This window comes from Vespula vulgaris, chromosome 4, assembly GCF_905475345.1.
Source record: "Vespula vulgaris chromosome 4, iyVesVulg1.1, whole genome shotgun sequence".
In the NCBI taxonomy this organism is placed as follows: domain Eukaryota; kingdom Metazoa; phylum Arthropoda; class Insecta; order Hymenoptera; family Vespidae; genus Vespula; species Vespula vulgaris.
Genome location: NC_066589.1, coordinates 5,827,439 through 5,845,311, shown reverse-complemented (window position 1 = coordinate 5,845,311; position 17,873 = coordinate 5,827,439). Strand labels below are relative to the sequence as shown.

The 17,873-nt window shown below is 28.0% G+C and overlaps 3 protein-coding genes across 4 annotated transcripts; 2 read left to right on the top strand and 1 right to left on the bottom strand.

Moving 5' to 3' along the window:
* Positions 1 to 2,326: 2,326 nt before the first annotated feature.
* Positions 2,327 to 4,018, top strand: LOC127063489 (uncharacterized). 2 transcript variants are annotated; one of them, XM_050993348.1, is made up of 5 exons: positions 2,327 to 2,554; positions 2,753 to 3,041; positions 3,139 to 3,330; positions 3,420 to 3,711; positions 3,811 to 4,018. In XM_050993348.1, exons 1-5 carry the CDS (start codon positions 2,335 to 2,337, stop codon positions 3,898 to 3,900), a joined length of 1,083 nt encoding a protein of 360 aa, XP_050849305.1. In that variant the 5' UTR covers positions 2,327 to 2,334; the 3' UTR covers positions 3,901 to 4,018. The 2 variants fall into 2 exon arrangements, with proteins under 2 accessions (XP_050849305.1, XP_050849306.1); XM_050993349.1 differs by having other exon boundaries at positions 2,327 to 2,565.
* Positions 4,019 to 4,465: 447 nt separating this feature from the next.
* Positions 4,466 to 7,505, bottom strand: LOC127063431 (leucine-rich repeat protein soc-2 homolog). Its single transcript, XM_050993224.1, has 7 exons — positions 7,441 to 7,505; positions 7,069 to 7,160; positions 5,293 to 6,895; positions 5,018 to 5,169; positions 4,856 to 4,941; positions 4,659 to 4,763; positions 4,466 to 4,595 (listed from the first exon to the last, which is right to left on the bottom strand). The coding sequence occupies exons 3-7, from the start codon at positions 6,631 to 6,633 to the stop codon at positions 4,576 to 4,578; spliced, it is 1,704 nt and encodes a 567-aa protein (XP_050849181.1). The 5' UTR covers positions 6,634 to 6,895; positions 7,069 to 7,160; positions 7,441 to 7,505; the 3' UTR covers positions 4,466 to 4,575.
* Positions 7,506 to 8,949: 1,444 nt separating this feature from the next.
* Positions 8,950 to 16,264, top strand: LOC127063515 (fatty acid synthase-like). Its single transcript, XM_050993410.1, has 15 exons — positions 8,950 to 9,192; positions 9,271 to 9,521; positions 9,601 to 9,832; positions 9,920 to 10,347; positions 10,444 to 10,737; positions 10,811 to 11,027; positions 11,102 to 11,262; positions 11,348 to 11,665; positions 11,746 to 12,051; positions 12,125 to 12,345; positions 12,411 to 12,691; positions 12,766 to 13,149; positions 13,219 to 15,059; positions 15,137 to 15,847; positions 15,952 to 16,264. The coding sequence occupies exons 1-15, from the start codon at positions 9,045 to 9,047 to the stop codon at positions 16,042 to 16,044; spliced, it is 5,886 nt and encodes a 1,961-aa protein (XP_050849367.1). The 5' UTR covers positions 8,950 to 9,044; the 3' UTR covers positions 16,045 to 16,264.
* Positions 16,265 to 17,873: the final 1,609 nt, after the last annotated feature.

Here is a 17,873-nt window from a genome sequence, read left to right as displayed (position 1 = left end):
ATGTTGATCAAAATTTTGTCAAGGATAGTCACGTTTATAAATCAATGCCACTCAGTTTTGCTTCTACATAAAAGTGTATATAAGGTGACTATAAATCAAATTGAGATCAATAGTTCTTTCTATACATGTACCGAGACATTAAAGATAATTAAAAATAAGTTACTTTGAATAATTTTTTAAATTTGTATAAAAAATCGAAAAAATAAATGTTATTAATATATTCAATTAATTTTTAATTATTAATATTTAATTATATATTTAAAAATTGCTAAAAAATTGTGTATGCTTTCACGGGGATATAAATATATTTATTACAGGTCGCTTTAATTAACCTTCTCGATATCATCACATCTTTAATTTCATTAACTTTTAATATTTTTCTAACAATTATATAATAATCGATAACGATGCTTAATAATTTTCTTCCTTGGAAATTGCTCAAATAAAAAAAAATATATATATGTACTTTGAGTTCTTATTATCTCTTGTGTTTCTTTTGAGTTTTCTTTCTTTTTTTTTTAAAACATTTGCTACATCCAGTTGGCGATGGTTCTGCTTGAATACTGGACGTCGTTGTCATCGTTGTCGTAGGTTGCGGCACTGGTTGCGTTACGTCCGGACTTACTGGCTTGTTTTCCTTTTTTTGTATCTTTTTTACACCCATCAAGCCATTCTTTGATTCTCTCCTACCCTTTTCAACATCCATAATCTGCGATAATCTATTAGAAAATATATGAATTTCTTACACTATAAACTTTAACATATTTATTATACAGATTAAATAAGAAATATTTTTTATAATTCCTACCTATCTTTTTTCTTTTTTCCTATCACCTTATATACTAAAGCCATTAATTTGTTTCTTAAATACAATGTGAAACAACAAGTTAAGATTATCGTTAAGATGACGATAATACAGACCATATGTAATGGCATTTTATAGGTAGAAATTTCTAAAAAAAAGATATATTCAATGAACGAATGTTAATAATTTCCATATAAAAAAATATTATTCTCTATAATGTACCCTTACCTTCTCCCAATTGCGTTCTATTTAAAGAAGGAACAAACGAATCTAAATTCATCCTGTTTTCTCTTTTAAAATCTTTTTTATTTTTGTTGTTTAGGATAATCGTAGCGTTTTTGACGTAATAATCTCTAAATATAAAAATATAATGTTGAAATAATTACAGACATGGGAAAATATTTATTATATTCGTTATATTCCTACATATTCTTGTCTTTTTATTTATAAATTTTTTTTCTTGCCAAAAAGAAAAGAAAGATAATCTTATTAAATATTCTTTTAGAAGCAAGATATTTGCTTGTTCACTCCAATTAATTAAAAATAAAAAATAATTCAAATTATTATATTTAATGATTCCAGCAAGAAGAAAACAATTCTGTAACATTTAAAATGACCAACCTAATATATCACAAAGTATGCTTTTATAATTGTACATCGTACAATTTTTTGTTATAAATAAATTATCGTCATTTTTACACACCGAGTTAAAAAGTTTTGAATTTCTTCGTCGAACGTTGACGACAAGATGGTCTCGGTATTAATTTGTAATAAATTATTTAACCTCGATTGCAAATTTTTATATGCCGCGTCCCTTTTTAATTCGTTCATTTTGAATAAAGAACAAAAATCTTGCTGATCTTATCCTCCATCGAAGATCTAAAAAGAGATCACTGATTGTTCTTATAGGAGATTATATTATTTTAAATAAATTCGTACAAATATATACGTATATGAAGTTCGATAAAATAATTTCTAAATAATAATACAAATACTGCACGAATTCCTTTTTCAAAATATTTTTTGTAATTTATTTACTTAACCTTTTCTTTCTGCACTAAATATAAATATATTCTGACAATGTATTTTCAAAGATGTGTTTGAGCATGTGTGTGTGTGTGTGTGTGTGTGAGTGTATCAAAATATCTACATATTAAGCGTGAAGATATTATCTATCGAATGTTTATTTTTTTCGTGATAATAACGGAAATGCCCGATGGTAAAAAAATTTTGAACTTTTTAAATATTTTTCTACGATGCGATTTGTACGTAACATTTATGTTGTAATCATTATTTTCATAACAGTAAGTTACTTATAAGCTTTCAATTTTTGCTTATCTATCTTTTAAATAATTTTTCGTCTCGATTCTTCTTGGGAATCGATTTTTATAATAAAACATAGGTTATGGTTTTTTACATTATTAAATGCAAAAATTGTATAAAATAAAATATTATATATATATATATATATATATATATATATATATATATATATAATATTTTATCAGAAATATGGCTCGCTCAATGCAATGGTGGACAAGGATGATTTTGATCGAAAGGAACTTGAATATTTATCATTGAGATTAAATCCTTTGGAATGTTTTCGACTTATAAACATAATGAGCGCTTCGATGAAATATATTCCTGAGATACGGACGACAAGGATTCTACGAGAATATTTCAACAACGATGGAATCACAAAACGGGATTGTCTGATCAGACTTGAAAATTGGAACAATAATTATCTAGGTGCTAATATGGTAAAACAGAGTTCATATAACATTGAGGTCTTTTCTTTCAGTAACCGTATGTGTCGATTATTTCATTCATTAAATATGCCAGCTTAAAAAATCATCTCTTGAAAAAACTCATAAAATTGTTAATAATAGCGATTAATAATGTGTGTATGTATGTATGTTAAAAAAAAAAAAATAAAAATAAAAAAAGGAGAGGAAAATTCTAATCGCGCCATGATGGATGTGACCTTGAGAATGTTAGGAAGGCCTGATCTAGCGAAATATGTAACAAGAAGTAGAAATGTCAAATCTTTCGATGCTATCGTCAACGATGACATTTCCAAGGGACAATCGCATCCAATTTCGAAACGAAATTTACATAAAAATGCGGAAGAAGGAAACGCGGGTAAGGAGAAGGAAAAAAATGACAAAATGAAAGAGAATTGCACGAATCATGAAAATCAGCATACCGTGTCTTCAACTGAAGGAAAAAAGACATCGTACGTTTGTTAAAATTTGTTTACTGTTACGTATTGAAATCAATCACTGTTACATATTTATTATTTATTCATTTTGTCATTATTTTTTATATTATAGTCAAGAGAAACCGTCAAATGAAGTAAGTCAACCAGAAGAAAAACAACCAACCGACACGACCGAAACTACATCATCGATGCCATGGTTGAATCTCTTCCTTCTTCTTATCTTTTTTTTCATCATTTCATGCATCATATTATTTTGCGTAACTCGTAAATGGAAACGTACAAAACTGATGGGCGCAAAACCGATGTAATTATTTAAATAATTTAAATTATTAACAATCGCATATGCGTATATATATAAAATTTTTCTTTTTGATTTTTTTTTTTTTAAAGTAGCCATTTAGAAGAAAAAGGAAAAATAAGTGGTTGCACATGCAATTGCTCGGATTTGGATATGGAAAGTGGATCGTTAGATCAATGTTCTCCAAAATACCACAGAAATCGTAGGGCTGATCAAGAAAAATCTCGAATACTTTTGAAGAAACGAAAGAAAGAAAAACCGAGGGATGTATACGTTAGAAAATATCCTGACACGTGTGTTAAGAAAAGTTCGAAAGTTAAGGAGAAAAGAAAAAAGCATAAAAGTAAAAGAAAATCCTTAAGAACGAAAGATCTGGACGATGGAAAAGTAAATGAAATTATATTTTTTGCATAATTACATAGTATGCGTTCATTTTTTATATCAAATTATTTTTTAATATTTTCTTTCTCTATCTTTCTCTTGTAGTTGGATAGAAAGAGAATTCGTTTAAATGCCCATGATTTTAAGAATTATCCAGTTTGCGATTGTTGCAAATGTTGCGCCGATTATAAATGACGATAATTTCAAAGTATGATGTTTGAAAGTTTAACAGGAGCAAAAAACAAGAAGCATTTTGTGGTAAATGGACAACAGATTGCAAATGTTGGATTATTGCATGAAAGAGGTTTTTATATATGACATCTGATTTAAAATATCGAATTAATTTCGAAAAAAAGATTATTATTTTTTTGAATGAACAGGCATATATACCACTGTTGAAACTGATATAATAAATATCATGATAAGTAAATATATATATATATATATCGTATATATTTGAAAATAAGAAAGCTTTGAAAAACAAATTATTTTGACTTTATTAGATTTTTTCCATAGTGTTTAAAATGGGAGCTCCAAAGTAAACAGATATCCTTCAATATCAATTCTTCTCGCGAACGATGATAGCAATGAGATCATAAGATTTTTATTATTATATTATACTTTTTATTATTTTATTATACTTTATTTTTATATTATGTTTTGGTAGAAATCACATGTTCATTGATCATTTCTATATTTTCATATTAGTATCACAGTTTGCACATAAAATAATACATATATTTACATAAGTGTAATAAAAAGTAACAAAACATAAATATTTAATATTTTATCAAAAAATATATATTAATATTTATTTGACTTAATGGCAGTGACATAGACCAATTTTATTTTTAACTATGTTTCTAATTATCAGACATCTTCAAATTGACCTGTTTCAAATTCAGTATTCAAAGATAAAGTAGCATTATGTAATATTTGTTTAAGATGCTTACCAATTGATTTAGCATGTAAATCTGAGGGACAAAAATATGATTGAAAAATTTGTCTTTTATAAGCAAAGATAGGAGAACATTGTCGAGGTTTTGGTTCCCAATATTCTGTGAAAGTAACACATTATATTACATATTTTATATGATACAGGATTGATAAAAAATAGATATTAGAAAATATCCCAATTTGTATATCTTACCATTTGGATCAAATTCATCTGCTGAATTTTCTGAGTCATCCCAATTTTCCTCAACCCATTCAGAAGAATTCTGTATTTCTTGTAATCTAGAGATTAACCAAGGACTTCAGTTATATAATAAGCATTAACTAATAGTAATTAGAAAAGAAAAATGATACACACTCATCATCATTAGTATTATATGGGTAAAATGAATGTAAAGATTCATTGCTATCTCTGCATTCAGACTTCTTTTTTGAACCAACTTCTCTATATTCTTTGTTCCAATATTCTAATAATGCTATTCTTAAATTTTCATAACAACTCTTCGTGATCTAATAATAGAATTTATTAATGTAAAAAAATTGTATTTTGTAAAGTTTTATAGGTAGCTAATTAGTTTAAATTTTGTATTTTTATTAATTTTTTATATAGCAAAAATTTTGTAATTATCTTACCGGTAAATCATTAGTTGAAAAATAATTTTGTTCAAGGTCTATTCCTTGTAAACAAGTTATATTAATATTAATATCTGTTGCTGCATAAAATTCATTATCATAAAGGTCCAGAAACTGTAAATTATTTAAATGCATCATAGAACTTGGTAAACAAGTTAATGCATTATAACTAGCTTTTAATGTTTTAAGCGATGTCAATTGACCGATAGAGTCTGGCAAACTAACTAATAAGTTATTATTTATTATCAAATTTTGTAAATTATGCAAGTCACATATTTCATCAGGTAACCAAGTGATGTAATTAAAACTAGCATCTATTGTTACCAAAGCCAGAAATTCATTTATGCATTTAGGTATCATTGGAATATTTGTTTTACAAGCATTTATTTCTTTCACATTAGATTTATTTTTGATATCTTGAATTGGTAAAACCCAAAAAGTATTTCCTTTCATTGTTATCTCATTATTACCAATATTTAAACTTTCAAGACATTTTAGTCTTTTAATGATTTCGCTCAAAAATTGTTCAGACAATTTACATTGTACCATGGATAATTTTTTAATATTTAAAACTGATATTTCTTCACTTGGAAAATTAAATTTCTGAAACACTGTATAATCTAATAATACTTCTTCCAATTTATAATATTTGTTAGTAAACATCCAATTTACAAATGATGGGCAGATATCATTTTCTTTTGCATAAAATCTTTTAATCTTCATACTGCATAATGGAACATTCAACATAATATGACTATTTTGTGATAAATCTAATATTTCCAAGTTGCACATTCCTATTCTGAGGCAATCAGGAATACATATAAAATTGTTATTAGCAAGAGAAAGATATTTTAATCTATTTAACATTTTATAAGTACATGGAATGTCTGTTAATTTATTAGAACTTAAATCCAAATCTTCAAGATTTGATAAATTTCCAATATTTTCTGAAACTTCTGTTATGTTGTTGTTATGTACTTTTAAAGATATTAATTTTTCCAGATCTCCAATTACACTTGGCAAATATGAAAGTTGATTATTATTAAGAATGAGATGTTGTAGATTTTTTAATACATCTAAATAATCAGGTAGATTTTTTAAATAATTGTCAGACAAATCTAATTTTATTAGATTAATTAATTTATTTGGCAAAAGTTCATTACTAGAATTATATGTATTTTGTATATATAGCATATTCTTAAAATTTAGTGATTCCTTTGTATAATTGTTCGTTGGTACTAAGTTCGTATTAGATGATCCTGCAAGACATTGCCAACATTGATTTATTGTGCTCTCTGATTGTTCTTGATATACTAATATTTTCAGATTATCTTTCTCCATTTTTTAACAAAAATATATTCAATTATGAACAAGTGCTTTCAAATTAATTCTTAAACTGTCTCTCTTTTATATATAATTTATATGCAATTTTTATTTGATATAGATATTAATTTCTGAATATTTTCAATAGCACTTTAAAAAATACATCATTATACTTTTTATTAAATATTTCTCTTTCATAACATTTCTTTTCTTGTAAAAGCACAAAAAATATTTCATTTTACATCAATATATAGAAAATTGATCAAATGTTAGAGGTTATCTAAAAGTAAGAGATAAGCATGATTAATATATTATTATTAATTTAGATTAAAAAAAATTAATAGTTACAAATATAAGATATCAATAGATATCTTATATAATAAAAAAAAATGATCAAGGAGAAAAGTAAAACAATATACATATATATTATTAAATACAAAAATATATACATACTTTTTCTGGAATGTCAAAGTATTTGAAGCAAGGTCGTATCTAGAAATATTTCCTGATTTTTGATGGTTCAAAAATCGACACATTGTGATTAGCTAAATCATATAATTGCGTAGTCAAATGCATGCATTTTATTGGATAGACAATAAAATAAAGAATAGTATATGATAAAATAGGCCAAAAAATGTTCAAATAAAATATTTCTTATAATATTAATTTTATGACCGTAATATATTAAATATAAAAACATTTTTACAATAACTTGATATAAAAAATGAAAGAATATTTTATTATATATTATATCATCACAGATATTACAGAAGTATTTTACCATAGACATTACAGAACTACTTTACTTGAACTCATTGTACTTACATATGAACGAGTCGATATATCATGTAAATGCTCCATTCTATTTGATGTGCCAAGATTTGAATACTATTACAAAATTGCAATAGAGATAATTATTAAAAAAGGAAATATATCATTAATATAAAAACATCAATATTTTTAAGAATAACAAGATAATGTACGATCATCATCATTATTATTTACGATAGTAATTATATATTCATTATATTTTAATAATCATAATGTAATAATCGATAATGATTAATGAGTATCGATTATGAGCGTCATCTACCTTGAGAAATATTTTTTCAAGCTCCTGTACGATGTATACATGTTGTATAACAACAAAGCAACGATTGCCTATCGTTGGGCGCTTTTAAAAAATTCGTACGAATAAATTACATTGATAATGATAATATTTAAAAAAGTATAGTGCGTGTTGTTTAATTTTTAGAGTACAATGTTCAACAATTTTAATTTTTTAATTTTCATTGTGAATAACTTCTTAACAAGAGATATCTTTATAAAAGTATCATAATTCTAGACTATTGAAAAAGACTTATCTCATTTAGAAATATTGATATATATATATATATATATATATATATATATCATATAATATATATATATATATATACATATTAATGTAAACAAATTTTCACAATTTATAAAATGGTAAGTTGAAAGATATGATCTTATTTTAATTATCTCGTCCACTTTAGTTTCTATAATATTAATATTAATACCAATTAATATCAATTTATATAAATTATATAAATTTCTTATATTTATATAAATGATATATTTATTTTCTTTCATTCTTTGCTCGCACAAACAAATATTACGAAAAGAAAGAAAATTAAATAGAATTATTATCGATGTATGTCGTATTTGAATACATTTTCAAAATATTACAATAAAATTTGAATTGGAAGTATGTTGGGTATTAAAATTTTAAATAGTTACGTCTTTTATTGCGTATTGAATTGAATATCGTATCGTCGTGTCGACATACATTAGCATTTTATTAATACTTATATATAATTTACCTGATCATGTTTAATATCAAAACAACATATGTTATGAAAGAAAATTTTTTATAAAATCCGTGAAGAAATATTTTCTGTCGATAACACTTTATATTAGTACATTTGAGACGAAGATTTATTATATAAAAATCTTTCTGTACTCTCTGAGTAAGAATCTCTTTGTAAGAAACTTTCCGTGCGATTTTTTTGTCAAAATTATTTATCCTATTAATATAAATTAATATTTTATTTGTATTTCACTTAAAAGTAAAAAGTAAGAAAGAAAAAGAAAAAGAATTTAATTGAAATTTAGCTGAATTGAATTGAATTTGAAAATTATTTTCAATCATTTTTAATGCGCGCGTTTGAAATAGTAGTAACTTTGACCCTACCTCTTTTTTAACGATGAGTATTGAAAATATAACATTGTACTTGCAAATGTCAATAATTCCCACTCCTAGTAAATTATGTCAACGACAGTATAAAAAGGTGATTCCCAATGAAATATTGTTATGTAAATGATAATCGTTTGTCGAATCGATTGTACTTATTACTCCGCAATTTTAGTTCTTCTCTCTTAAAGAATATATTTCAATTAATATGGCTCCAGAAAATTTGGATGACGACGCAGTTGTGATTTCTGGTATATCCGGAAAATTTCCAAATAGTAATAATATCAATGAACTAATTGAAAACCTTATGAATGGTGTCGATTGTATATCGGACGATCATTCGAGATGGCCAAAAAGTAAGATTATAATCGTTAACTTAATTCTATTTACGCAAATATCGAGAACTATGCACGATTAAATGATTTTTTTTCCAGAATTTCAACAAGTTCCGTCACGTATTGGGATAATGCCAGATATTACAAAATTAGACAATATTTTCTTCGGCATTAGTTCCAGACTTGCGAATTCGATGGATCCAATAGTTAGGATGTTAACATCGTCTGTATGGGAAGCGATCGTTGACGCAGGATTGAATCCGATGGACGTACGTGGAGCGAACATCGGCGTCTTTGCATCATTATCTTTCGTAGAATCTGATAAAACTGTTCTTTATGAAAAATACGAGGTTAGTAATTGAATTCATATTATTAAATAAGTATTGGATAACATTTGGAGATCAATGCTCATCGATGTTATTGATGTAGCCACATGGTTTGGGTATGTTGGGATCCGCTCGTACAATGGCATCAAATAGAATATCCTTTTCTATGGACTTTGTGGGTCCAAGTTGTACCATCCAATCAGCTTGTATTGGTAGCGCAATGGCTTTAAAAAAAGCGATCGAATCTATACAATCTGGTGAATGCGAGGCTGCGATAGTTGATGCCGGAGTCCTTGTATTGTTTCCGAATATCTCCTATCAGTTGAGTCAATTAGGTAGAGTCAAATAAATACAATCAAATAAAATGTTCGAAATGAGGAGACTATTGAAAGATTTTAAACATCAAAAAAATCGAATTTTAGGTTTATTAGCATCGGACGGTGTAAATAGATCGTTTGATGCAAAAGCATCGGGATATACGCGTAGCGAATCCATAGGTGTCCTCTTTCTTCAAAAAGCTAAAGACGCTAAGCGTATTTACGCCGAGATAAGTGGTGCAAATGTGATGTTTGGCGAATGTACGAAAGATAACACTGCGATGCACAATACCGCTGAGTTTCTAGCGCAAATAATGAAGGAAACGTTGGATCAAAACGGCCTAAAACCGAGCGACATAACTTATATCGAAGCAGATGGTTCGGCAATCAAGAAAGTAGATCGCGAGGAATTGAAGGCGATAGATCTTGTTTATGGTCAAGATCGAAGTTCTTCCAATCCTCTTCTAATAGGATCGATCAAGTCAAATATTGGTCATTCAAGTTGTACTAATACAATAAATTCGATTATTAAGGTACATTTTTTCTCTCTTTCTCTCTCTCAAAATATTTTAAGTATTTAATATTAATTTATCTGATTATTGTGTATTAAGTTAATCCATAATGTTTAGGTACTCATTGCTATGGAAAAAGAAGTTATACCTCCGAATCTTCATTACGAGGAACCTCCAGAGGATGCTAATTGTCTTCGCGATGGACGCGTAAAAGTCGTTACAAAACCGACACCCTGGACGGATGGTTACGCTGCCGTAAACACTACCTCTTATGGTGGCTCCTTTTCTCACGTTATTCTAAAACGTCACCCGAAAAATAAGAAAAAGAAAGAACTTTCAATGAATGATATACCTCGACTTTGCACAATGTCTGTTCGAAATAAGGAAATGTTAACAGAGATCTTTAATGCAGTAAGTGAACGATGTATGTTTTATTCGATATATCATACCTAAAGATCATGATTCACGCTTCACTTACGTTTAGTTAAAGAAGAATTATGAAGACGAGGAATTCAAACAGTTGGTTTCTGATCTTAATGAAAAACCATTAAATAACTCTTTGTTTCGTGGATATATATTAATGCCACCAGATGGTAAGACAAATCCAGAAAAAATTGTAGAAGAAATTGTACCTATAACTGAACAATCTCAAGAGATCTGGTTCGTTTTTTCGGGGATGGGTTCACAATGGACCGGGATGGGTATGACAAATACTTTCATTTAAATCTGCAAAAAGTTGTATAACACGATATAAATTTAATATTGTCTCTTTCAGGCGAATCTCTGATGAAGATACCAATCTTTGCAGAAGCAATAAAAAAATGCGATGCAGTTTTGAAACCTCGAGGATATGATATTGTGAAAATTTTATGTGACAAAGATCCAACGACATACAATAATATTATAAATTGTTTTCTGGGAATAGCGGCTGTTCAAGTAATTCATTGTCTTATATCACTAAGCGCCCTGTAGTGTTCTTTTTTTTTAAATAAATTGTGTTTTTATTATTCTTTTTACGTAGATTGGCCTGGTGGATATTTTATACGCAGTCGGTGTAAAACCAAATTATATGATCGGTCATTCTGTGGGTGAACTGGGTTGTTCTTACGCGGATGGTTGTTTCACCGCTGAGGAAATGATTTTGAGCGCTCTATCTCGAGGTCTGGCATCGATAGAAAGCGATTTGATACATGGCTCTATGGCAGCAGTTGGTCTTGGTTATGAACAGGTGAAACATCTTTGTCCCGAAGACATCGATATTGCTTGTCATAATGGTGTCGATAGTTCTACCATAAGTGGACCAGTTGAATCCGTAAAAGCTTTTGTCAAAGAATTACAGGTAAGGTTTAAGAGATCATCTAAAAAACAATTTTGATAGTAATAGTAATATAAAACTAATGATCTTTATTCCCATTTTAGGAGAAAGGAATTTTCGCTAAAGCCGTGCCATCTGGTAATATTGCTTATCATAGTCGTTACATTGCACCGGCTGGTTCAAAATTGTTGGAATACTTGAAAAAAGTTCTTCCTCATCCGAAAACTCGCAGTAAACGTTGGCTATGCACCTCTGTTCCGAAAAATGAATGGCAATCAGATAGAGCGCGCCTATCATCGGCGGAATATCATACCAATAATCTTCTTTCTTCCGTTTTATTCGAAGAAGTCTTGACCATGTTACCAAATAACGCAATAACTATTGAAATTGCACCCCACGGACTTCTTCAGGTTTATTCATAATTGAAAAACATTTAAATTGTTTTTATTTTTACTGTAAAATTCATGACATTATATTCTTCAGGCTATTTTGAAAAAATCATTGCACAGCGATTGCGTTAATTTAGCATTAACAAGACGTGGCCATGAGGACAATACATCTTTACTTCTAACTACTTTAGGAAAGCTTTATAATCTTGGGTATCCTATCGCGTTGAAAGAGTTATATCCGCGAATTCCATATCCTGTTTCTAAAAATACACCATTGATTTCTCCCCTCGTCCGATGGGAACATAGCACTAATTGGTAAATATGTTATTGATTTCAACTGCTTGCATAATATAAATAATTTTTTTATTCGTGTGCGATAGGTACGTAAGTTTCTTCGAGGAGTCCAACACAACTTCATCTTCACAAAAAACGTTCATGTTGGATTTAAAATCAGATAAATACAAATATTTGGAAGATTTTAGAATTGGCAACGATATAATAATACCTTTAAGTGTATACTTGCATTTTGTTCAAGATATTCAGTTATCATTAGTAAAAGACACTGATCAATTTTTCATATTTGAGAATATTATTATTCACAATGTATTACTAAAAGTACCGGATAATAATATCCTTAAGTTGGTAATTATGGTGTCGAAAGGTAAGTAATTATAGCAATCACGTATTTTCGCATTATTAATAAATTAGTAAGTTAATTCGTTCGTTCGTTTTTAGGGTCGGGATTATTTGAAATATTGATGAACAATAATATTATGATAGCCTCTGGAACTATAACATCGACAAATATGTATCCAAAGGAATATCCTGATGTGAGTTCATTAAAAAAAGAAAAGCAAATATATACGAGAGAAGATTTTTATACGAACCTATTCATGCATGGTTATGAATATGGAGAATTTTATAAATGTGTTAATAGACTATCGTCAACCTCTTCAAATGGAGAGCTTACATGGAATGACAGTTGGGTACCATTACTGGAAGGATTGTTCCAAGTACAAATTTTTAATAGCAATAATAAACATATATTGATGCCAAGTGTAATACAAAAGATCGTCATTAATATAAATGAATTCAAAAAAGAAACGAACGAAAAAAAAGGTGAGATCTAACAATTTATTTTTCATTTGTTGTTAAGCCACATAAATATAACGGATAATTATTTTTTAGTTGTACCGATGAATTACAACAAATGGATCAACATGATAGCTTGTACAGGTATTGAGATGAGAGGTGTTGAATTTACGGAATTAACAGCAGAAAACATTGGTGAGAATTTATTTATGGACGAAGCTCGATTTATTCCAAACGTAGACGAAACGCAGATGAATATGATCGACGTTTGCCACATAGTACTAACATTACTTTCGGAAAATATTTGTGAAAATACTACGAGAAAGATAATGCTGGTACAAGAGTCAGCATCACATGATCAAGATAATATTTCAGAGTGTTTTGATAAAATATTGGAGACAACGAAGCATAACTTCGAAATAAAATGCGTTGCTAAAGAGAATCTTAATCAGATGCTTGACGAAAAGTTTACTTTGATGATCATCGACGGCACTCATTTTAATGATATAAGAAACATTATTAATAATACAGATAAAGAATCATTTCTATTGATAATCGTAAAAATGGAAAATCAAGATAAACTAATTGAGGCACTTACATATGTAGGATTAAGTCTCATTCTAAAGAAAAAAATAGTTTCTGGTCGTACGGTTTTGCTTTTACGAAAAGTTGAGGATTCAAAGAAACCAATTGTCATTAAAAATCAGGACAATTGCATTGATCAACTGAAGAAGAGTTTAACAGATTCAAAATATGACAAAGTTATCTTTTTGGTGAATACTATTACAGAAAAGAATGTCTTTGAGACACTTCGAGTTCTGAAACAAGAGCCAGGATACAAAAAACTTCAAATTTTCGATCTACAAAATTCAAAAGCACCGAAATTTTCGCTTGAAAATACATTTTATCAAAACCAGATAAAATTAAACCTTCGTCAGAACGTATTGTCGTCCGATAATGTATGGGGCGCATACAGTTGGGTGCCATTGTCTAAGAAATCTATTTCTTCGTCGCGTTGGCGAGCTAATATTGAGAAATCTGGTTCATTAACCTTGACCGAAGAATTACCATTGATCAAAGAGAAGGATAAAAGTATTGTTAAAGTAGAGTATGCTGCATTCGATTTAAATATTTACGAGCATTGGTTGGACAATGACGTCAGTTTAGATTCTCAGATATCTATCACAGAATATTCAGGAACAGACGAAAAAGGTCGCAGAGTAATGGGACTTGTTCGGAATTTAACGATAACGAATGAGATCTATCTCGATCCAGATTTTACTTGGGTCATTCCAAACTCTTTGAGCTTCGAAGATGCTGCAATAATGCCTCAAGTTTATTTTGCAGCTTTTTGCATTTTAAATTCGAACAAATATTGGTTAACTAGAACAAAAACTATTTTGATACACTTTGGTGCTAGCGACCTAGGACAAGCTCTTATTAATTTATCTTTATCCTACAAATTTGATGTCTATACGACTTACGAAACGGATGCCGAAAAACGAGTCATCCAGTCTATTCGACCACGTATACCGGATTCTCATATCCTTTCTGTTGATAACTATAAACATTTCTTACTCGATATAACGAATGGCAAAGGCATGGATTTCGTTGTTGCAAGTTATTCGATCTTGAACGATCTCGAATCTTCTCTAGACGTTGTCAGATGTCATAGAAACATCGTATTGGTTTACAATTCTAAAATAAGTAATTACGGAACTTTTGGTACAAATACTTTTCTAAAGGATATTCGTATGTACAGCTACTGTTTGCAAGATTTAATGAATTTATCAGTGAAAGTGAAAAGCAATGTAGGGGAGTTGATGAAAAAAGCTCTACAAGCGGGTACCTTAAAACCACTTATTTCCCGTAAACTTCATTTTCCAAAAACGACGCAGGAGGAAAGTAAAATAGAAGTTAATCAACATTACGGAAAAGTAAGCGATATTGATATTTGACTTATTTTCACGAATAGTTATACTGTTAATATATGAACGTAATATTTTCATTTTAGGTAATAGTCTCTCCGTTGAAACAGGCTAAGTCTTCTCTTATTGTTCCTAGCTTATGCTTTGATAAGGACAAATGTTACTTCATTGTCGAGGGTTTGGATAGCTTTGGTATGAGATTGATAAAATGGTTGATTGATGAAGGTGTTACAAAGTTATTCGTAGTTTCTAAAGAAACAGGCAAAGAGAGTGAAGAATACTATCTAAAAAAATTGTGTGAACACGGAGAAAGGCTTGTCTTACAAATGGGAGTTGATTTGACGAATGTGAAAGTGGTACAAAAATTATTAAAAGAAGCTTCTTCTTTAGGTCAAATAGGTGCTATTTTCGACTTACAAAGAGCAAATAAAGAATTTTTGTTTTCTTCATTTAATTCGATCACAATCACTCAAATATTTAATCAAGAATCAAGGAGACTTTGTCCGTCGCTCGAAAATTTCGTTGTTTTTGAGTTTTATAATGAGAACGAAGCCTCTTCGGAAGTCTTCGCGATGGAAAAAGTTTGCAAACAAAGATCAATATCGGGTCAACATGGAATACTTATTCTTATACCTAATTTATTCAAAATTACACAATCCCAACTTCAACCGAAGGCAGAATGTTATTTGGAAATGGTGAATTTGTTGAAACAGTTGAAAGTTTTACTCAAAATGAACTCTTCCGTAATCTTTTTATATCACAAAATTGTTAAAAAATCTATTGTTATTGAAAATTTGGTAAGATATCATTGTTATCCAAATGATAAAAAGAGATTATTAATTTAAAAATACAATTTGGCAATGCTTCATTCTGTAATAATTATTTTTTCTTTCTTTTGTAGGAGGAAGAGGATATGAATGAGGAGGAATATGATCGTAAATGTTTCGAGAAGTATTTATATGTACAACAATCAACCAATGAATTATTTACTTAATTTAAAAATCTCAATAATTTACATCATCTTGAAGAATATTATTTGGAGCAATAATTTTTTCTCGGATACACACACAACAGAGACACGGACAAACAGTGATTTTTATAACACGATTTGCGCTTAGGATATTCTATCAAAGAAAGTTCGATTGAAATAGATACATAAATTTATTTTAGAGATTGTTGTTAGTAATAAATAAAAGATATATTTATGATTTTAAGGTTGCATAAAAATCTCTTTTTCTATACGCTCCAATAATTTTATATTTGATATAAGTTTTTCATAATTTATTATTATGAAGGTGAAATATATTGAATTATTATATTTATATTTAGTTAATAATTAATCGCTAATAACAAAGTAATCTTTATTTACTTATAGTAAGGTATAAACATATCTTTATATAAATATTGGAAATTTTCTTTTTCTTTTAATAAAAGTGAATTTTGATTATTTAATACTTTATTTACGTCAATTAACAATTGATTCAAGAATACTTATAACTCGCGTAAAATATTAATATCTTCAATTGAAAAAGACGATGTGTAGGTACTTGTTCGTATAATGATTGCTTTCGAGGTAAAAGTAAATTTTATGAAACATCCAAAACTTACTATTAAGAAAAATCAATGAAATTATCAAAAAATAAGATGAATATTAACAAGTACAGCAAAGATATTCGTAGGATATTTTATTATCACTTAAATAATTGCATTTTAAATGAAGAATTTTTAGACTTGTCATTACAACGTCATTCTATGCATCAATTATTTATTTTTATTTTACATGCAAGAATTTGTTTATCAACGGAAATGACGAAAGTGACTTATTGAACTATTTTATTATTAATGACCAATATTTGCTATTATTGCCATGAACTTAGAACGTTAGTATAATAAAAAAATCTCTAGAATAATCGCGAGAAACGACAAAAAAATAAATGAATTATGAAGTCTCATTCGACGAAAGCGGTATTTAAAATAGTATTTTAATATTCGAAGGTCATCATTACAATTTTATACAGTTCAACAGTTCATTCTATGCGATATGGTTTGTCGGGTAGCATACATTAGCATCTTTTTACTTCATTTAACTTATAAGGAAATCAAAACGAATGGTTAAATGCAAAATTTCTATACAATCGTCGAAATATATCAAATAAATTTATTACAAATTTTTATTATAAATAATATTTTATACACACACAAACACATACTAGGATTAAGTACTTGTAATTCTAATTGATTTCTAATATCAAAATGATAAATTTTTAAATCTTTAAATACTGTTAGCTATAGAAACTAGTTTGCTACGAATTTATTATTTACACGTTTGTTTTAAATTAATTAATTACGTTTATAATTAAAAGTAAATAATACTGTTAATTGGAAGAAAACGAATTTATTTTAATAAATATAGTTTAAATAAATATGATCTACATAGTAGACTTAGTAGATATAGATACATATGTAGACTATATTTAAATAAATATAGTCTATAAAAGAGTGCTTGTCCATAATGTTATATTTATAACAACGTTATTAAAAAATATATATATCATATGTTTTGATAGTTGTATGAGATAATAAAAAATCCACTATATGGAAACAAAAAAAAATATGAAAACGATTTGCATTTAATGAAAGTGTTAATGTTATCATTAAAATAATAAGAAACATTTTTTATATCTTGTCGAATTCTAAGAGGTAACAGAAGTCAAATACAATGAAGATATACATAGGTTCAAATATAAATAATTAAAAAAAAAGAAAATTTTTATTCAAAAGTAATTAATAATTTATATTAAATGCACTCTTCTCGTGAATATT

Bases quoted from the DNA above. Each gene is read 5' to 3' on its own strand.
- LOC127063489 (XM_050993348.1), top strand. From the start codon at position 2,335: ATGGTGGACAAGGATGATTTTGATCGAAAGGAACTTGAATATTTATCA. The intron at 2,555-2,752 runs GTGCTAATATGG...AAATAAAAAAAG, and splicing joins TTGGAACAATAATTATCTAG to GAGAGGAAAATTCTAATCGC. The intron at 3,042-3,138 runs GTACGTTTGTTA...TTTATATTATAG, and splicing joins ACTGAAGGAAAAAAGACATC to TCAAGAGAAACCGTCAAATG.
- LOC127063431 (XM_050993224.1), bottom strand. From the start codon at position 6,633: ATGGAGAAAGATAATCTGAAAATATTAGTATATCAAGAACAATCAGAG. The intron at 4,942-5,017 runs GTGTGTATCATT...GTTAATCTCTAG, and splicing joins TATAATACTAATGATGATGA to ATTACAAGAAATACAGAATT. The intron at 4,764-4,855 runs GTAAGATATACA...TTACTTTCACAG, and splicing joins AGATGAATTTGATCCAAATG to AATATTGGGAACCAAAACCT.
- LOC127063515 (XM_050993410.1), top strand. From the start codon at position 9,045: ATGGCTCCAGAAAATTTGGATGACGACGCAGTTGTGATTTCTGGTATA. The intron at 10,348-10,443 runs GTACATTTTTTC...CATAATGTTTAG, and splicing joins CAATAAATTCGATTATTAAG to GTACTCATTGCTATGGAAAA. The intron at 10,738-10,810 runs GTAAGTGAACGA...ACTTACGTTTAG, and splicing joins TAACAGAGATCTTTAATGCA to TTAAAGAAGAATTATGAAGA.